Consider the following 21993-nt stretch of genomic DNA (forward strand, 5'->3'; position numbering starts at 1 on the left):
TACACACGCAGCCACTTCATTAAAGCACCTCCTTGTTTCTACACTCTGTTCATTTTATCAGCTTCACTTACCATATAGGAGCACTTTGTACTTCTACAATTACAGACTGTAGTCCACCTGTTTCTCTGTGTAAGTTGTTAAAATAGACAGTGAGTGTAGAAACACGTTGAAGTTGAAATGACTGCTTGGTGTATATATTTAAAACATATTGGTCATATTATTATTACAGATATACAGAAACATATAAAGGACATACATATGGTCGTGTGGACTGGCACTATGTAATGTGTGTGTGTGTGTGTGTGTGTGTGTGTGTGTGTGTGTGTGTGTGTGTGTGTGTGTGTGTGTGTGTTGCAGAGGTAGCGAGCTCTGTGTGTGGTCTGAGGCCTGCACACACTCGTCAGAAGAGGATCATTGGTGGAGAAAACTCTCTACGGTAAGCAGAGAGTGACAGTTCTAAACATTGAGCCCAACAACAAACAAATCAAACTCGAGAGAGAGAGAGAGAGAGAGAGAGAGAGAGAGAGAGTAGATAAACCTCACATGATGAAACACATCCTGCACTAATACATATTTGATGTAGTTAAATGTTTTTGTAGTGTATATGTTGCTCTACCTGTATCAGCATGTATACAACATGTATAGCCTATTTCAGATTTATGTGCATGTATTTAAAGTGTGTGACACCCTGATGGGAACTCTGACACTCTGACTAATGTTAAACATGCCATGAACATCTGGTGTATATATTTATGTGTGTGTTTAAATAAGTACATGTGGAATTGGATTTTTATGGTACACATTTCAGCCTCTATTAAACCTCCGTCTATTATTATAGGGTTTGAGTAATTGGGTGTGCGTGGTGCAACATATTTAGTAGTTTGGAGTGAATGTTCAGTTGCTTATGTTTTGAAAAAGTGGACAATTAGTTCAATCTGTGGTCCTTCAAAAATAAAAAAAAACCAAATATTCAGACTCTAGATATTTACAAGCATCATGATATTATCTATTAAAAGTCAAGGTATTTTATATATATATATTTTATATATATACAATTTATAGGGTGCTTTATAGGGTGTGAGCTCACTAGTGTGGGTGTTTCACTGCGTGGATGGGTTAAATGCAGAGGTCTAATTTCACAAATGGTTCTCAAATGTAATAGGTGTTTTTGTGGCCCTTGATGCTTTATTAATAGATCAATATAAAACATTTCTGTGAATAAAATACGCATATACAAATGCAGTGCTGCTGTAATGTTTGTGTTTTGTAGGGGGGGCTGGCCATGGCAGGCTGCAGTACGCCTGCGTGGGTCTCAGGCGGATGGACGTTTGGTGTGTGGGGCAACTCTGATCAACAGCTGTTGGGTCCTGACATCCGCGCACTGCTTTAAGAGGTAAACATACACATTGTATCATTTGCCGTAATGTATCTTACAGAGAAGTACAACATCACTGTCAGAACAGAAGCTCCAGAATGGTTCGTTTATCAGAGAAGGAAAAACATTCTTGTTCGTGTAATTTTGTAAGTAATTTTGGGCCAATTCTGTACTAATCACTTTGTTTACATCTGATACATCCATTTATTTAATGAAGCAGTTTTGAAACATTGCAGGAATTCCCTTTTAAGTTACTTTCATCAAAACATGTCAAGAAAAATCTGAGTGTGCTATAACATTTATTAAGACATTTTCACACAGTGTAAAGGACAACAGATGTTTTCAATTTAAGGGAACAAAAATGGAGATGACATTGACAATACAGTCTGCTTTATTATAAAGTTTCTGTATTCTACTTCAGACTTTTGTTTACGGACCCTGGACCACTTTCTCAGCGAGTTTGTTACGTTATATCAACATTTGGTCAGAGATTGGGTCTCCGGAAATCCATTTTACTCAGATACCTAAAACATTTGCAACCCAATGTAAAGTAAGGAAAAAAGCAATCCTCCCATAGACATGAAAGAATTTGTCAGCATAGGTTAGAATAATCTGTACAAGATTACAGACCTTTGCAGTGTATTTCATGTACACTAACCATATAATAATAGTACAATGAAATCAAGCAAGCAAACAAAGTTTATTTAGCGCTTTTTACCACAGATGTTATCATAAAGCAGCTTTACAGAACAACCAGCATTGCAGAAAGAAAAGAAAAGAAAATCAGGGTCCAAGCTCCCATGAGCAAGCAAAAGGAAGAAACCTTGAGAGGAACCAGGACTCAGAAGGAGAACCCATCCTCCTCTGGTCGATTTTTTTTGATAATTGATGGGGCACACAATAAAAAGATATCAAAACTCTTCCAGCTTCCAGATTCCACTGTATGAATTGTCTTGAAAAATGTCACTGTGAAAATCAGGGCAAGATCTGGAAGGCCAAGTAAATTCTCAGATAGGACTGCTACTGTGCCAGTAAGGCTAGAAATGCAAAGTAAAACCCCCATATGACAGCAAAGGACCTGCAGGAAGGTTATTGATGTTGAAACTGTGGTTCAAGTTAGTCAAATATAAAGAAATTGTGAATTAATGTTTGCAGTTTGTTTCAAAATAGTCTGGTGTAGTGGTTGTTTACATCTTCTCACTTCAAAAAATCAACAAAGTATGTGATTTGGTCCAAACCTTTGCATGTACTGTATGTTTTACTTAAGTTCTTCTGTAAGACCTTGAGCCTGCTCATGAATTTCCACATGACTATGAGTAATACGTTAGTCTTAGAGAGAGAGAGAGAGAGAGAGAGAGAGAGAATTCTATCTGGTCTCTATCAAACTGCCTTCACCAAAATAAAAGCCATGACATCAGACTGCTAAAGTTCCCAACACCTTCACTGCCAGACACACACATAGAACCATACACCCACAGATCTCTCGATCTTGTTTGTTCTGCATACACAACAAACAAATGGATATAACAGCAATTATATGCTGTTGCAGCAGTGTGTCAGTTGCTTTAAATCAGTGGAGATCGTTAAGCCTGAGAAGACTAAAATTAGTCCCTCACTTCCGAGTTTGTGAAGTGTAACATTACAGAGACACTTGTGCAGAAATAACCCTCTCACAGTGCGCACACGCACATGCTCACAAACAACACATTATTTTTATGTTGTATGCCCACTCCTGGATGTAAGCCAATCATAATTAAATCTGTTTTAATTAGCACTGTATTAACAGACAGGAAAGCCTTTTGGTTAAATACTATTATTAATATAGCAAATACATCTAGCAACAGTATTAAGTTGTAACTGTGACAACAAAAACCCAATGTCCACTTTATTATATACATTTACCTTGCACTTGCACTCACTGGTCATGTCATGAAGCCCTTACCACAGTTTCTGACCATAGGACCATTGTTGACCAGATAATATCTATCCCAGAGAGATTCTGTAATCAGAAATAAACCATTAACTTGTGTTAATGGCCAGAAATTGTGTATGATAAGCCACAGTTTCTAACTGTACACCAAGGGTTTCGAATAAAGTGGCCATTATTGTATGTACATTTAAAATACATTTAATGTTTATATTCAAAATGTTTTCACTTTAAACATACTTTAATGCAGACTAAATGTATAACTTTGGAATAACATATGACAGCTTAAGCTATGATGAAATGTATATTAAATGCATTGTTTTTTTTCTTAACATTGCACTTATGTAGATATTTAAGTAAGTTCTTCAGAGCAGTTTATTGAGTTCAGTACTTCAATATGGATATAACGAAACCTAAACACAACTTGTCTAACTTGTGTTGTATTATCTTCTATGCTTAGTAGTATCTTCTATGCTTAGAAAAGTGCTTTTCTATCCTATACTGGACCAATGTTTCAGTGAAGTAATTCTACTACACTGGAAACTGATTCACTCATATTTGATTACTAGTTAGTTTGAGTTATACTGCAGCTAAAATGTACTAAAGCACACTTTAAAAGTCATTGCTTTAACATATACTTCTTAATAATACCTTTAAATTGAGGACAATTAAATATACTTTTGTTTATGTATGCTTCAATGTTCAAGTGTATTTCCTTGTAGTTTAATAAAGCATCATTTAATTTTTATTATTTAAAAATATAGTTTTTGAATTCTATATAAAAGTCTAATTTAGGGTTATTTTTAACACTTAATACAAACGTACTTTCTCTATTCATGTATACGTCAAGTGTACTGATATGGTATTTCAGTATACTTCTTTTTTCGCAAGTGTTAGGCACCTGAGCAACTTTTTTAAACCATTTATCTGGGCAATAAATATTTTTGCTTCAAACCCTCCCACTATATAGCATTAGTGGAAATACAAACGTAGTGCATTAAAATTTCCTGTTTTTAAGAAGCAGCTCATAAATCAAAGTTTGAACACTCACTGGTCAAATAGCATGTTTTGTTGATTTTCTGATTGAAAAGAAGTTGACAAGTTCTCTACAGGGAATAAACTTGAATATGATATCTGTAAAAATGAATGCACAATTATTAGGTATTTTCATTTTGTTTTCAACAATACCTGTTTTCTGACCAGGGGTGCCCAAACCTTTGCATATGACTATATCTTGTTAGCTAGTTTTTCTAGATTTCTCCTCCAAGCTGCCAGCCATTGCCTGAATTTGGTGAATTCTAGTACACCTAATTAAATTTAATGAGTATTGATTAGCCAAGTCAGGTGTTGGATGAAAACCACAGGTAATACTGGTTGTCATGAGGAGAGGCTTAGGAGGGCTTATGTAAAAACATTAACTTACATACAACCAACAACTGTTATATTAATGTCATCTGTATTTATTTTAATATTAATATTTGTTCTGAGCAAATGAGCAATAAATCCAGATCAATATCTTTTTTAAATATGATATTCTTAAGTGCCTACAACTCTTGCAAAGTACTGTATACTTTGAAATAATTAGTGCAACAGTGAATAAGTCAGTGTTTTCAACTGTTATCTGATTGGCTATCTAAACGCTTCTCTGAGACTCTGAGTTATTTTCTCACCTGGTTGCAATTACTTTAGATCCCCTGTCAGTCTGTTTGGATTGGCTGAGTTACCTGGTCATGGGGTGAAGTTGATGCTCAAAGCATTTACTTGAGTAGTGGTCTGGCTGCTAGCTTAAAGGCAAGATCAAGTTTCATAAGGTCAGCACACGATGTAATCACCTACCGAGGGGGCTGGAATAGACTCTCAAAAGCACTGCAGCACAAAGATCATCTTGAATGGGGGGAGATTCACTTTAAACACCAACTCCATTAGTTTAGTCATACAGTCACATGGTTTTAAGAAATATTGCCAGAGCTGTAAGATAGCATGCATGTAGAAAAAAGGTGGTCTGTTGTGAATGCATCTGTTTGATGTTATTCTTATCTAGCACTTTGTTTTTGGCCTGTATTTGTTGTATATGTGTAATCATGTGTTTATTTATGTGTCGTTTAAAGTTATTTTGTAGTGTACAAATACCTTACCCAAATGCTCTGGGCTGATTCTTAAAGCATTTAAATTTTCTAAATGTACCTTAATATAGATTTTCTAAAAGCACCCAAAATTTCACTTAAGCACCAAAATTTCCTAAAAACACCCAAAATGTATAAAAGCACCCTTATTTCCAAAAAGCACTCTACTTTATCATCCTAAAGTCCTAAAGCACCTTACTGTAGCACTCTAATTTCCCAAAGCACTCTATGGTAGCACCCACATTTTCCAAAAAGCACTCCATTTTATCACCCTAATTCCCAAAAAGCACTCTGCTGGCTAAGTGGCCTAATTTTCTAAAACATCTTAGTGTAGCATCTTAACTTCCCATAGCACTCTAGAGGTGAAATGAAGCACATGAGCCCTATTTTTCTTGAGGTGCCAGAATGTAACTGCTGCACCATTTAAGGTGGAACGGGAAAATGTGAACAAGAAGCTGGTGAACAGAAAGCAAGCTTCAGCTTTGTCATGTTTCACTGATGAAAAACATTTTTCCTAAAGAATATTATTACATTTTTGGCTCCTATTTCATTGCAGATTCGCTGTGTGAATAGAGCTGTGATTAAGGTGGTTTGTTGTTAAAGCTTTGAGTATTCATTTCCGTTAGCATCCAAGCGCAGATCTTTCAATGGCACTAGCTTCCTGACCTACAGATTTGGTAGGAACTGAAAATTAAAATAAGACGCAGATCGTATGTCAGTCTTTTTATCACATCTTTAAAAAACAGTAAAGCAGGAGGACTGTTTTGGCCTGTTAGCTGTGCCATGTGTAGGGAATGAGGAGGTTGCTGTATTTCTGCTCAAAACGTTGGCAGACAACATTAACTCGTTTTTTGCAGTTTCACAGAACCAGTAAGTCAGTACTGTTTTGTCTCGTTTGGTAATGTTTGTTATAGCTAATCCCAACTAGCTAATGTTAGCTAACTGTTAGCTACATTTCTTGCTTTGCCGTTGTTTGCTCTAAAACTTGGCATTTGTGCATACAACAGGGTTTTATGGCCACAAAGATCTAAAAAAGTGTTGTTCACCTTGGAAAATTGCGTCTATGAATTTGGGAGACAGATCTTTTGAAGGAGCACTAAAGAGAGGGGTGTATTTTATCACCCAAATAGGAGTTTTAGGCCGATTCTGGCTTCTCTATGTGAGTATTTGTTGACTACCGGGTAGATGTTAGGCATGTGGGCCAGAATAGGGTTAGATCCTAGACAGCTTCATACTATTTTGGCCTGTGTTTACATTTGTGGAACAATTGTGCCATGGATATTGTGACCCAACAATGTAGTTGGGCCAGAATGGGACTAGATTTGGACCATATGATTTAGTTCTACTCACTTTACAGTGTGTGGGCCAGATCTGGGCTGAGGACCCAGCGGTATACTGGGCCAGAACAAACCAAGCATGTGGCCCACAAGTGAGCCAGACACATTTTGCTAACTGATATTCATTATGTAGAATTGCTTACTGTACCTTTAAATGTAGCACTCTCAATCTGTATTGGCTGATCATGCTGAAAGTTGATTGGTGATCGGTACAGGCCTCAGTTTGCTCCATCTCTATATAGCACCCTAAATTCCTAAAGCACTCTATTTTTTATCGTATGTATCTATCATTATATCTAAGATCAGCTCTGCATTGTCCAAACACTAGTATGACAAAGCATAATTGAGCTGATCCTTAGGCAGTACTGTTACCCTTTGGTGGAGTAGAGGCTGCCCTCTATGGAACGTTGCAGAGGCTTTGGGGAATGTCCTGCTGATCCTCCACTGACTGTGCCAGAAAGTGGCCTGGCATTCCGCAGGAGGCAGCGAAGTTTCCGGAAAAACACCCCGCCATGTAACGGGACACTGCACTCCCTGTCTACACTTCCGCTGCGCAGGGATGATTTCGGTCATTAACAAGCAGGAGACACGCACGCACACACACACACACACACACACACACACACACACACACACACACACACACACACACACACACACACACACACACACACATGTACTAGAAATAAAAACAAATACGCATGGATTAAATTTAATGGCTGGAGCATGTTACACAGACCAGTGTTAAAAAATAATTTGTTATTTTAGCCCTGGAGTTAGTCCTCTGCAACTTTGTCAACACAGTCTCTTTTAGGATTCAGTTTAATTGAATTTTAAATGCATAGACGAGGAACCATCCTCAACTTATAATCGGAAGTTTTTGGTTTTAAATATCTTTATGGGTTTGAATGGCAGACCCTGTACAGGGCAAGGAGTGAATGGTAGCGAATGGGCTGTCCACATGAGAGAGGCTTCGCCTGTAAGGAGCTGATGTCAAGGTGTTTAGTTTCACTGGAAGACTTCTTGTATGTTTCCGTTTTTGCCAACGTGTCATTTGAGTGACATGCCAACCACAGGAAGTGTGTGGAAGAAGTCATTTGAGAGGCATGATCTCTCTCATAACTGTACATCCTTTACTTTATTAAAAACCCTCACCTTGTAGCTCAACCATGCTGGTAGGCAAAAATGGACTTTTTTCCCCATCAGGCAGTGCGCAGGGCCAGGAAGTAATGGAATACAAGTATTCCGAATATGGAAGTTAAGTGTGTGTATTCAGTCCAAGTTGTGCAAAGATATTCATAATACAGTTAAACTGTATGGCCAAAAGTATGTGGACACCTGACCATCACACCTATATGAGCATATTCAACATCCCATTCCAAAACCATGCTCTCACATTCACAGTCAGTGAGGTCAGTAGGACTAGATAAGTGGTTGCCAATCCTGATCCTGGACAGCTTCCTTCCTTACCTCTCCTAGTTCCAACCACAAATACCCTTATTGGCTGGATCAGTAAGTAGAGTGGCAGCTTATTGGATATGGGTTGGAACTAATGTTGCAACCAGGTTACACACTAATGCATGATGTTATTTTCTCAGGAAACTGGAAATCAACTGTTGGAACTCTAAAACGTTATTGGCTTATTCCTCTGTTCCTTCATAGTTAAGCTGAAATCTAATGTGTTAGATCTTCTATTCAGCTCCTGAAGTCCTAACCAATGGGAGAGCTCACTCACAGACTACACACAGGGAAAGACAATTAATGATTATCATTAGACCTGCTATGAAGGCCTAGAAGGACCTGAGGGTTCACCTCTAGTAATTTCTTAAGAGACAATATGTGATTCAGAAAAGTTTGTGCAATTATGTGAATCAAATCTACACAGTTATTAGAGACAGTTAGAGTGTAGAGTTGGTGCATAAGATAAAAGAAATAACTCTCACACTCTTTCCATCCCTTTCTCTCTCTCAGATATGGCAACAGTACCAGGATGTATAAGGTGCGAGTTGGAGACCACCACACGCTAGTCCCTGAAGAAAATGAGGAAGAGTATGGTGTGGACAGAATCATCCTACACCCACACTACCATCCCCATAGCAATGACTACGATCTGGCTCTGGTGCGCCTTGTGCGGCATGGAGGCTCCGGGGGTCCTGGGGGCCACGGTGGGGAGTGTGTACGGCAGAGTCGCTCTGTGCTTCCTGTGTGTTTACCTGCACGGAGAGAGAGAGTGCCCAAAGGCTCGGCCAGCTGCTTCATCACTGGCTGGGGAGACACAGGTCAGAGATACAGTGTGCACACAGACACTCACACATGCATTAAAATACTGTGGACGTTATAGAATATATTGTCACCGTCAGAAACAAATGTTGAAGTTTCGTGTGTGGAGCAGTTAAAATTGTGAAAAGCGTGTTCTCATATTTTTAGTTATATTAATATATTTTAACATTTTTTACTTCTCCTAAAAGTTACCATTTGAAATGTACTTTTCCTACAATACTAGTGTCTCCATATAAACCCTAGATAAATTCACTATTTACAGATATAAACCACATACACCAGTGTTGAAAAGTCTGGAATCAGTGTTTATAACAATGTACCAGTGTAGCACACACTAACACACCACCACCATGTCAGTGTCACTGCAGAGCTGAGAACGATTCACCACCCAAATAGTACCTCTTTGTGGAGAAACAGACTATAGTGTGTAATTGAAGAACTACAAAGTGCTCTTATAGAGTAAGTGGAGCTGATGAAATGGACAATTAGTGTAGAAACAAGGAGGTGGATTTATGAAGTGGCTAATCGGTGTATGCAAATATCTGATGAGTTGCTGTAAAATGCACATATAATACTTTTGGAATAGGAGAAGGCGACCAAATGCACGGTTTTACTTATCTGTTTAACTACACAAAATGTTTTGTCACATGAAAATGCGCATATCCATATTTCACATCCACATTTCTTAATGGTAATGGTCATAATGTTACCATGCACCATATTACAATGGCAAAGCCTCATTAGAAAGTTTATTTTACTGCTAATTAATTTGTTATTTTTATCACTTATTAGCAATTCGCAGTCATGGCAGTTATTGCAGACTTTTAGGAAGACAATGAATGGACTTATTTACAACAAAATCATCAACCAGATGTCTTTGCAGAAAACGTTATCACACTGCACAGATCCAATTGACAATATATATTTATATTGCATAGTCTTTAATTGCTTTGTTTGTAACACATCTGTTAAAGAATCTAACTTGTTAAAATATGATGATTCTCTAAGGGCGGCACGGTGGCGTGGTGGGTAGCGCTGTCGCCTCACAGCAAGGAGGGCCTGGGTTCGATTCCCCGGGCGGGCGGCCAGGGTCCTCTCTGTGTGGAGTTTGCATGTTCTCCCCGTGTCTGCGTGGGTTTCCTCCGGGTTCTCCGGTTTCCTCCCACAGTCCAAAGACATGCAGTCAGGCCAATTGGGTGTGCTAAATTACCCCTAGGTGTGAGTGACTGTCTGTGTCTGTGTGTCTGCCCTGCGATGGACTGGCGACCTGTCCTATCCTGCCTTCCGCCCGAAGACTGCTGGGATAGGCTCCAGCTCCCCCCCGTGACCCTGACGGAGAAGCGGCTTAGAAAATGGATGGATGGATGGATGGATGGATGGATGGATGGATGATGATTCTCTTTTGGAGATGGTTGTTTATTCCTAAGTCTGCATCTAAATAAGCAGCTGAGTTGCAGCACCATGTGTAACTGCCGTCACATGCTGCCTATTTGTGTCTGTCATTATTTTCTAATTTTGTTTTTACTGTTCAACATCTGTATTTAGGCAAGGTGAAAACAAAGTCAAATCAGGCTGGAAAAACATTCTGTGTGCTTATTTACTGAGTATGAAATTGATTGTTTGATGCACTTGCCAAAAATGCAGTTTTGCCGGTGACTGTGTTGAAGTCAAGATTGTGCAGGTTGGTTGCAGAATGAGGCGTGTAGATTTGTATCTGTGAAACAGCTGTGTTTGAGCAGCAACTATAGTCATTATATCATCGGTCTAAAACGCTTTAAAACACTAAATACACTAGGAAGGCTTGTGTTTGAGAGAGTGACACGCTAAACCCTTTTCTGATTGACGAGAGCCCTTTGAGCGTGTCTGTGATGAGGCGTCTGTGTGCGTATTGTCCTTTGGGAAGCCTGGTGATGTCATGTGTGTCCAGCTGTGAGTCTGCTGAGATGGACAAAGATAGGAAAAACATTCCACTTTCAAACACCAGTTTTACACGCACTGATATAGACAAGAACTAGTACATTGAATAGCACAATATTTTCTAAATATTTCATGGTATAACTGTATTTGACTATTTCTAAGTGTGCTTTAATAAAGTTGTTAGGGTCAAAATTATAATATATTGATTGCATTGGTGAGTGTTTTAAGGAGGGGGCAAACAATATAGATTTAACTGCACAATATCAAACAGAACACAAAAAGAATGTCTTAAAGACCTGGCATATAATGTTTTCATTTCTTCTATTGAAGTTACACTGTGTTAGTTTTGGGGGTTTGGAGAGCTCTCTCCACTGTGTATTTTTGCAGAGTACATTTTGCAGTATTGGAACCCTTTCTTGAGTGGATGAATGTGTAGTTGAATGAGTATTCAAAGAGAAAACTTGATAAAATGTGTTTTCCAAGGATATAGGTGAGTGGTCAACTATTATCATCAATATAATGTTGATTTTGAGGCAGATCTTTTTAAGCCTGTGTGTGTTAATTAGCAGAGATATATGACTATATGACTGAAAAAACATCTCAAAATCTGACCCAGTGCCTCTGTCTTTTAGGGCATTTTCACACTCTCTCAATTGATCTTTGGCAAAATCTCCGAAGGTGTTTAACTAGGTTGAGATCTGGTAAATCCGTTCTGATTTCTGGTTTTCATCAAATCATTCTGTGACAGTAAAGGCATTTTATTCTCTACCTTCCGTTTCCTGTGATGAAGTTTTCGATACCTGCCACCACCCCATCTTCTTCCTGTTCCTCTGTCCAAACTGTCTTGGGGTCTAGCCTTCTAGCTCCAAGCAGAAACCACCTAGATCTCCAGCCCAAGTTCTCAGAGCTCTCTCCCCTCATATGTCTACATGTTTAAGGCACATTTCTGAACTTGAACTGTAAGTACTATTATTGTGAAATGTAGGCATCCAGGAGCAACAACAGCTCAGCAGTGGACCATGCAGACATACCGAGCAGGGTCTCCTTGTACTGAAGTGTGTAAAAATCTGTTGCAGATAGATCATAGATAGATCATAGACTGCATGTTTAGTCAGTGTTCCTATAGAAACACTATTTAAGCACTCTTTATGACTGAAGCTCCATCCATGGCCCATTAATGAACCCTGTTTCAAAATCACTTAGATCTTTTCCTCTTGCCACCTTAAGGCTCAACTGGCCCTGCTCAGCATTTTATATATGCCACAGAGCTTGGTAGGATGCTAACTGCTAAAACATATGATACAGTACACCTGTCTAGAAACATCTGTTTTCATTCTGTTTTTCCAGTCATCTGTCTGTATATCATCCAGCATTAGAAAGTACTCATCATTTAATAAAGTGAAGATGGGTTTGCTCTTGTGAAATTTTTGACCAGACATGCTCGTTATCACAGACAGCTGGACTCATCTATGCTCACACACACTTACACACACACACACACACACACTCACACACATATACATATGGACTCTGTGTGTGTCTACATCAGTCCAGCTGTCTGTGCCCTGAGAAAGAGAGAAAGAAAAACAGTAGCGTACACACATACATGAGCACAGTAGATAGGAATCTTACTGCAGAATGATGATACCCATCTATAGATCATCATGTACATCAGTTTTATAGTTTTCTTTCTGTCTGTTTTGCAATCAATCCTGTATTTCTGAACTGTTTAAAGGGTCAGATGGATTGAATTCATGCTCTTTGTTGTTGTAACTGCAGTCCATTAAGTGAACTCTCTGAAAAGCAAAGAAAATGTTAATTTAGCGAGTGATTGTGTTTCAGTGGAAACGGATGGTGTGCAGTAACCAGTCATGTTTGCCCTTTGCTCATCTGTACTGGCTTGTCTCTCTCTCTCTCTCTCTCTCTCTCTCTCGCTCTCTCCCTCTCTCCCTCTATGTAATCATAAGGAAGTGGTGTAATAGGACACTTATCTGTTGATGTTCCGAGCCATTAAAAAACCTAAAACACTAAGCACACCTTCTAAGTTCATGCTTGTTTTTATGTTGGGTTAAAAAAATGATCAACAACATCAGTACAAGGAGCTTCATGAAATGGGTTTCTATGGCTGAAGACCATAGAGGGGGGTTTGGGCCCCTTAGTTCTAGTGAAGGGTAATGGTAAAGCTACAGCATGCAAAGACATTTTAGACAATTATATTTCCGACTTTGTGGCAACAGTTCGTGAAAGGCCTGTTTTTGTTCCAGCATTGCTGTACTCGTGCACAAAGTGAGCTCCCTTAAGACATTGTTTGACCAATCTGTTGTGGAGGAAATCCAGTGGCCTGCATGGATCTTTGACATCAGCCCCATTTAACACCTTTGGGGTGAATTGGAAATTCCCACTCAAACACTCCAAAATGCTGTGGAATGCAGTCCCATTATATTCATACCCATGGTTTTGGAATGGGACGTCCAACAAGCTCATATATGTGTTTTGGCCAAGTGTCCACATTTTGGCCATATAGTGTATGTGCTTTAATGTGTACTCACATTAATGGGCCCTCAGTTTTGACACATTACTATTTCTATCAAACTGGCTTCCAGTAGCAAATGTTTAACTGTGTATCTGTTATACAATTAAAAGAACAATCATGCTATTTTTCCACAATGTTTTTCATAACATCACTCAAACCATGAACTGAACATAAAATTACAGCAGTAACTACTGCTAAAGTTCTAACTAGAGAGCTAACTAGAGAAGGCACATAGAAAAAAAATCCTGATTGGACAGCTTTATTTTTTTGGATTTCCAAGAATGTAACACTTTTCTTTTCAACAAAAACCTAATAAGAGTAGTACTACAATACTGGCATAGTTTAAGTACAGCAAGCAAGATTCTACTGAATGCAATTTAACTTAAAATTACAGACATGCTTTTTTTGCCTTCTCTAAAAGGTCTAGAAGGTCCTGAGGGTCCCCACTGAAAAAGTTCTTGAAAGCATTCCAGTGATGGAAAATGTAGTTACAGACTAATTATTCCATACTACACATTACAACCTGACATGGAGTTCTTACTTGCTGTGTTCATGTTGATATTTTGCACTGGGAAAATACCTTTTAATGTACCAGCAACCAAATTCAAGCCAAAGTGAAGTGAAACAGCAGCAGTGCTTGGACAGAGCTAGAATGGACTCTGGGGCCGCACTAATGTTATTTGACTTGGAGTCATTTTCTTCTGTGGTTGGTAATAAGAACAGGCTGGAAATGACCTGAGGCACGTTGTTGACATATTTCTCTCTCTTTCTTTCTCTCTCAGGTCGAGCATACTCCAAAACCCTGCAGCAAGCGTCCATCACTGTCCTGAGCAAACGGCAGTGCAAGCGCCGCTATGCCGGTCAGTTCACCAGCCGTATGCTGTGTGCTGGCGCGGCTTTAGACGAGCGCCGTGTGGACAGTTGCCGGGGCGACAGCGGGGGTCCGCTGGTGTGCGAGCGAGGGAGCGGTGGCTGGGTCTTGTACGGAGTCACGTCCTGGGGTCACTCGTGTCGACTGCAGGACGCTCCGGGTGTTTACACCAAAGTCTCCGCCTTTCTGCCCTGGATCAATAAGGTCACCAGCCAATAGGGTGCGAGGATTACCTGAGAAGCTCAGCACTCTTACTACTGACCATCAGTGACATCGTGGTGTGGTCAGAGAAAGTGATGAAAATAATCAAAGCTTGGCTGCGATGAAGGGACTTTATGGAAAATGGTGCTTATAACGATGTTTTACCCGTGTTAGTTTTCTGTGGTGCTCAGACGTGATGAACACAGCCTAAATGTCCTCCTCCTTTCTTAAAGGAATAGCCTGACCAAGCATGCTAATGTAGCTCTCAATGAATGGAGGCTTGTTAGTGTGACATCATTTGTATGATGCTAATAAGTAAGTGGTGAGTATTCACTTTCTTTCAATTGCAGTGTTGGCCTTGTTGACTAAACGACTCCTTTAATGTTATCTTTCATTTAACTGCTAGCACTTCTGGGTTGTAGGGACCACTATGAAAGTATGAAATGATGTAAAGTTTTATGAAAAGGTACTTTCATTTATAGTTTCAACAGATCGAGAAGATATCGTCCGCAGCTGACAGGACAAAGTCATTTCCAGCATTTTTGAAAGGAAAAAGTACTGGAGCGTTTTTCAGGCTCCCTCTGTCCTGGGATACAGTTGCCATGTAGTTGCTAATAAATGGATGACCTCACCTTACCAGCAATCTCAGCAAAATCATAAACTCTCCCCAGGAAAGATGACATCATTTGTAGCTCTTGAGCTATGTGTGATGAGCTAAGGATTCTCGGGGACTCACAGGGAGGGGGGTTGATTCATCTTGACATAAGGTGGGGAAAAGTCCTGTACTTTACAATATGTCCTTGTGTTTTGACTCACAGATTGCACTAAATTCTCGTTTGCCTGTGGACTTTGGAGCGTCTGGGCGATGTAGGAGAACTGAACACAGTACAGGTGTGAGTTAAATGTAGACCTCTTTGTTTTATTGAAGTAGTAGTGTGTAGACTTATTCTCAAAGGCCTCATGTACATCCAGTTTGTTTTTCGCACCCAAATTATTCAAAACCAACTAAATAGACCAGTTTATTTTATTTTCTCAGTTTAAATTGTGTAAATGAAGCAAATGTACGTCAGTGCAGACTCTAATCTGAATCTCCAAAGGAAATGATTTATGAGCACCAGTAATACTCATGATCACCCAGAACATGCACCATCCGTGTTGTTGGGCAAACATACCCTGCATTCTGTTTACTTTGGTTGTGTACATTGAAAAAAGAATAATGTTGAGAAACAAAGTAAAATGAAGTAAACAAAGCATTTTACTTTCACTTTACAGTCATATTGTCATTAGACTTAATTGTTTAATGTACCGATTACTTTGACGAAGAGCCAAGATGTTTTTTAAAAAGGCTAAGCAATCAAAATTGACTGAGTAAACTTATTTAAATCTAAATTAATACAAAATAAACGAGGAGGCCTTCTAAAATCGAAAAGGCTGTTTTGCAAAAAATGCATATAAATGGTGCTATCCAGCTCTGTTACAGTAACAGAGCAAAAAGGAGAACTCAGAATATACAATATATTAATCAAGTTCAGTCAAACAATCATGACACCCCGATAAATCATTAAACCCGTTTCCTTAAATCGCTGAAGTAAAAGCAAACCCCTTTTACTTTGAAACCCAACTTAATTGCATATTACACCAGTCAGATCATGTCTGGTTGATCAACTCAAAATAAGTTACTTATTATATAGTGTTTTCTGCTAATTTCAGTGCAAAAGTTTATTAATTTGCTGATTTGAACATATTGGAAACAAATTAAACATAAAATCTACACTATATTGCCAAACGTATTTGCTCGTCTGCACCTGCATATGAAATTGAGTGACATCCCATTCTTAATCTATAGGGTTTAATTTGATGTCGGTCCACCCTTTGCGGCTATTACAGCTTCAACTCTTCTGGGAAGACAGAAGGTTTAGGAGTGTGTTTATGGAAATTTTTTACCAGTTCTTCCAGAAGTGGATTTGTGAGGTCAGACACTGATGTTGGATGAGAAGGCCTGGCTCGCAGTCTCCGCTCTAATTCATCCCAAGGCGTTCTATCAGGTTGAGATCAGGACTCAAAGTCTGCAGGACTGCAATGTCTTCTACACGAAACCTGCTCATCCATGTCTTTATGGACCTTGCTTTGTCCCCAAACTGTTCCCATAAAGTTGGGAGCATGAAATTGTCCAAAATCTCTTGGTCGGCTGAAGCATTAAGAGTTCCTTTCACTGGAACTAAGGGGCCGAGCCCAACTACTAAAAAACAACCCCACAATATATAATAACTATAATCCCCCCTCCATCTAACTTTAAACTTGGCACAATTCAGTCAGACAAGTACCGTTTTCCTGACAACTGGCAAACCCAGACTCGTCCATTGGATTGCCAGACTAAGAAGCTTGATTCGTCGCTCCAGAGAACACATCTCCACTGCTCTAGAGTCCAGTGGCGGCGCTTTACACCACTGCATTCAGCGCTTTGCATTGCGCTTGGTGATGTAAGGCTTGGATGCAGCTGCTCAGCCATGGAAACCCATTCCATGAAGCTCTCTACACTGTTCTTGAGCTGATCTGAAGGCCACATGAGGTTTGGAGGTCTGTAGTGATTGACTCTGCAGAAAGTTGGTGACCTCAGCATCCGCTAACCCGCTCTGTCATTTTACGTGGCTGACCACTTCGTGGCTGAGTTGCTGTCGTTCCCAGTCGCTTCCACTTTGTTATAATACAGCTGACAGTTGACTGTGGAATATTTAGTAGTGAGGAAGTTTCACAACTGGACTTGTTGCACAGGTGGCGTCCGATCACGGCACCACGCTGGAATTCACTGAGCTCCTGAGAGCGCCCCATTCTTTCACTAATGTCTGTAGAAGCAGTCTGCAGGCCTAGGGGCTTGGTCTTATACACCTGTAGCCATAGAAGTGATTGGATCAGCTGAATTCAGTGATTTGGATGGGTGAGTGAATACTTTTGAAAATATAGTGTATGTGCCTTAACTCTTGGAATGGGCCACATTTTATGTTTTGTGTTTTTCCAACCTGTTAAATGCAGCATTAACATGCATTAAAATGTGCAGCAGTGTTCCCTATAGAGGATGTCATTCGAATAGGGGTGCCCAAACTTGAAAGTATAGTATATGCTATATACAATAGTATTTGACAGTATAGACACCTTTAATCCACTGGCTTCTTAAAACCTGTAATTTAACTTTTTGATACTACTTAGAAAATGTATTTGTGATACTCTCCATTGTAATATTTGTTCTAGATATGCATTTGCAAGAGTTTACAGTGTTAAGTGCTGTCACTATTGTAGCTCGCTCAGCTTTGCATTTAGCAGCTGTGATGTCCACTCATATTGACCACAACCCAGGTTAAATACAGTGTAGTCATTTTTATAAATACAACATCCACAAAAACCTCACACCTGCTTAGAGCATGACTATCTCAACCAAGAGTTTACATTAGTCTGTCATGTTTACTTCAGTTTAAAGCTTTGGTGATCTACACTGTGTACGTTACACTGTCATAATGAATCCCTTATGAATGATGTTGTAACTCAGTCTGTTGAACAATATACAAATCATGATTTGTAGCTTGTCCATCAAACATTATTCATTCTGTGTTGTATTGTTTTCCCATGTGCATCCCATGTGTTAAACTAATGTCCATCAGTGTTATGGTGCTGATACCACTGTGCAGAAAGTCAGTATTTCTGAAGTCTTACATCACACTGAGCTGGTGCAATATTAATAAAAGGAACATTTCTTTTCAACAAAGGCAAAGGGATTTGCAAGTATGTCAGCACACTAGGAGAAACGTTTGAAATGGGAACTTCACGAAATGTATTATGATATTTTGTATTTTTATTTTTATTTTTTGAGGTTAAAACAGTGAAAACAGAACTACTCAATGTTTCACATACAGCATTGCACTAAAGCCAGTTAAACAAGACTCTGGAATGAAACATGAAGTTGGTCAGCGTTACAGACTAATGACATCCACAGTATTCGCAGAAAAGCGCATGGCGACGTACCGTAATGGTAATATGATGATTATAAACACTGCCAACACTGCTTTGTTCACATGCTGCCTGTTGTTGGCATCATTTAAAGCTCTGGAACTGAAGTTCTGAAAATCTTCGCCAAGCTGTGAACCATCTGAGATTGAACCGCATCTGTTTATTACACCACATGAAGTGAAGTTTCAGTGTAAAGGTGTGGAGGAGGTGAAAAGTCCAGGCTTTTAGAAACACAATGAAGAGCAATAAAGTGAGGGAGTGACAGGACAATCCTCAGAGAGGGTGAAAGAAAGGAGAGGTTAATGGGCTAGTTCTCTGAGTAATGACAAATTCATTACATTCAACATACTCAGTGGTCCAACCCAGCTGAACTCTGCTCCCAGAGGTGTGTGTGTGTGGGTGTGTGTGTGTGAATACATACAATAAGGCAAGGCGAGTTTCTTTATATAGCACCTTTCATACACTGCTGTCATTCAACGTGCTTTACAATAGAGTTGTTTTAAAAAGTAAGCGAGAATAGAAATTGAAAACATGATAAAAACAATATATTTACAAGAGACAATCATTAAACTAAGGGTCAATTTAGAAATGAAATTAGGATAGTTTAAAAATCAGATTAAAATGGAAAAGTTAGATTAGGATAATCTATGTTCTTGCGTATCATAAATTGTGGCCACATTTTATTGATCTTATGCCTTAGTAAGACGTGGCCACAACTTAACTGTCTCAGTCCCATGCCTTTGGCTTGTGGCCATGCAATATTTTATTAGTTTTATTAAGAAAGGATGTGGCCAGGATGGTTCCATAAGGATCTACTGATGTAATTATTATTAGTTGTACTAGGTTGAAAAATGTTTGTATTTATTGACAAAAGGTGGCTGGTGTATAATCAAAGTGGTCTTCCACCACACACTTTAGGCAAGTGGACTAAAATGCCAATTCACCACTCTGCACATAATGTACGGATCTTTTTTGTACTGTAGGAACACATCTCGACACAAATGTAGTAGTCCAGCAAAACCAGGCTTGCCTAGTCTTATTCTTCGCTTGAAAGTCTGTGTGTTTGTGTGTGTGGGAGAAAATCTGGCTAACACTGAAGTGTTTGTTAGCTCAGTCTGTTCTACAACTTCTTCCTGTTTACACAACAAACAGTGCTCACACTGGGTCTTTGTATGCATGTCAGTGTGTGCCGTCCTGTTTCCAAGGAGCTGAAGGGCCAAATGAGTTGGGACGTGTGAAGCTATCTTTACATTTAAAAGCAGTAACACATGCATGGCACGTATAAAAGCGCCCAAATTTAGCCATAGAATGTTCCCTGTTACCACGAGTGTATGTGAGTGGAAATAACAAAGTGGGCCGGGCTGGACATCGTCTATTTCTCAGTGCTCCTGGAGACATTTGTTACTTTAGCCGCTTAAAAATGTGGAGCCTCTGGTCCGAGTGGTCACCTGCCTTGGAGATTTTTTTTTTTAATAAATCTACCCTTACACCAAAACAACCACTCCTGTGCAAGATCCGCAGCATGTTTGGTCTGCATGCATGGAACTGGGGGGGGGTGCAATCGTGGGCTGGAGGTTAGGGAACTGGCCCTGTGACCGGAAGGTTGCCGGTTTGCTCCCCAGAGCCGACACCACCTTAATGTTAACAGTTAAAAACCCACTTTGAACTTTTAAATAACTTTTACCTGACCTGTAAATTCAGAGGTTAGGGTTTGGGACAGACACCTCCCAATAGATGATTTTGTATATATTTAGCTTATTACTATCTCTGTTAATTCTTTGGGTTTAGATAGATCACATAACTATCTAAAGTCTGACTACTTCACTGTTGTTTGAAATAGTTTTACTGTGGTGCTGCAGCTGAACTAATTCTAACTAAGTAGATCTGTCTATCACAAATGTGCTCTGCTTGGTATTGTAGTTCTAGTTTTTGCTGTAGCAACAATTTGAAAGCATTTGGCACTGAGTGTGTAATTTGTACCTTTATAGGAGAGCAGCATTTGGCAGCTATTGTGTAACTTAGCAGTTGTATGGGGAACAGTATTTGGCATGTATTTCATGCTCTCTTTGTTCTCTGCTGTCGTTCAGGGTGTTGGCAGCTACTTGAGATCTCTGGGCTTTGAGAAGGACAGAGAGAAGGAGAGAGGGAGAGAAATGATGAAGCGAGATAGGTACAGTACTTTTCTCATCCTTACCAGTCTTAGTTAAGCTGATTAAAAGCATTTCAATATGAATGATTTCTCTTTCGCTGCTCACTGAAACAAGCAGAACAACATTTTAGCCAGGATTCATTTTCTGACAATGAAAGGAACAGAATAAAGTTACAGTGCAGATTATTAAAGTAACAGTACTGAAGTATTCAGTATAAAAGTATTCAGTACTTAATTGTATATGAACAGTTAAGGGCAGTAAATAAGCCAGGGAGACTGAAGCTGGAGCTGAGTGAAAGACTGAGGCTCAAAGCTACTTTGTCTGAAGTCCTGTTACACTGCATTAACATGGTAAGTACCTTGAAACCTTGAAGGGGAACTCCACCAGTTTTTCAGAATATGTGCTTAATTCAGTGGTTGAGATGTAAACAATCGTTCAGAGTGGCTTGATGTGAAATCATTTCTTCTCAAACCTGATAGCAAGAGGATAGTGAACCACTGTCGGCCCACTGATGGCAAAGCTGGTGGTCCGCTGGCGTTTTGCTCAGCTTTTTCTGGATGGTCTGCCGGTATTAGATAAAATTCCACTTATCTTTTCTCATTTTCCACTCATAGACCAATTCCTTCCTTCCGTTCTATAGTTACACTGTGTTAATTAGTTTAGTAAATCATTTTAATCTAGGAGTGGCAACGAGAGTTTCTATAAAATCATTTTTTCTCTCATTTGTTTGTAATATTAATAATAATAAGTTTATTTTCCAAAATAAAAGTCTGTGTGCATTTAAAATCTGTTTGAGGAGATTAAAAACTAGTTAAAACTTGTATGCATTACAGTAATCTAGGTGGTCCGAGGGGGGACCAGCAGTGGCAGTCAGTGGCGTGCCGACCTTATCAAGCCAGTGGACAGATACACTATATTACCAAAAGTATTCGCTCGTCTGCCTTCACACGTATACGAAATTGAGTGACATCCCATTCTTAATCCATGAGGTTTGATATGATGTTGGCTCACCCCTTGCAGCTATAACAGCTTCAACTTGTTCTGGGAAGGCTTTCCACAAGGTTTAGGAGTGTGTTTATGGGAATTTTTGGCCATTCTTCCAGAAGGTCAGACGCTGATGTTGGACGAGAAGGCCTGGCTCTCAGTCTCCACTCTAATTCATCCCAAAGGTGTTCTATCAGGTTGAGCTCAGGACTCTGTGCAGGCCAGTGAAGTTCTTCCACACCAAACTCGCTCATCTGTGTCTTTATGGACTTTGCTTTGTGCACTGGTGCACAGTC

General features: G+C 39.5%; 1 protein-coding gene across 1 annotated transcript in view; it reads left to right on the forward strand.

Annotated features, from left to right (window-relative positions):
• The window catches only part of prss12 (serine protease 12), a 56911-nt gene extending 40505 nt beyond the window's left edge, over positions 1-16406 (forward strand). The window contains exons 10-13 of the mRNA XM_017725533.2: positions 358-436; positions 1271-1393; positions 8734-9041; positions 14275-16406. Of these exons, the coding sequence (XP_017581022.2) occupies positions 358-436; positions 1271-1393; positions 8734-9041; positions 14275-14582 (818 nt within the window). The 3' untranslated portion in view covers positions 14583-16406. The remainder of the gene's footprint in view (positions 1-357; positions 437-1270; positions 1394-8733; positions 9042-14274) is intronic.
• The last annotated feature ends 5587 nt before the right edge of the window (positions 16407-21993 follow it).

Source organism: Pygocentrus nattereri, chromosome 22 (genome assembly GCF_015220715.1).
Source record: "Pygocentrus nattereri isolate fPygNat1 chromosome 22, fPygNat1.pri, whole genome shotgun sequence".
Taxonomy (NCBI): Eukaryota; Metazoa; Chordata; class Actinopteri; order Characiformes; family Serrasalmidae; genus Pygocentrus; species Pygocentrus nattereri.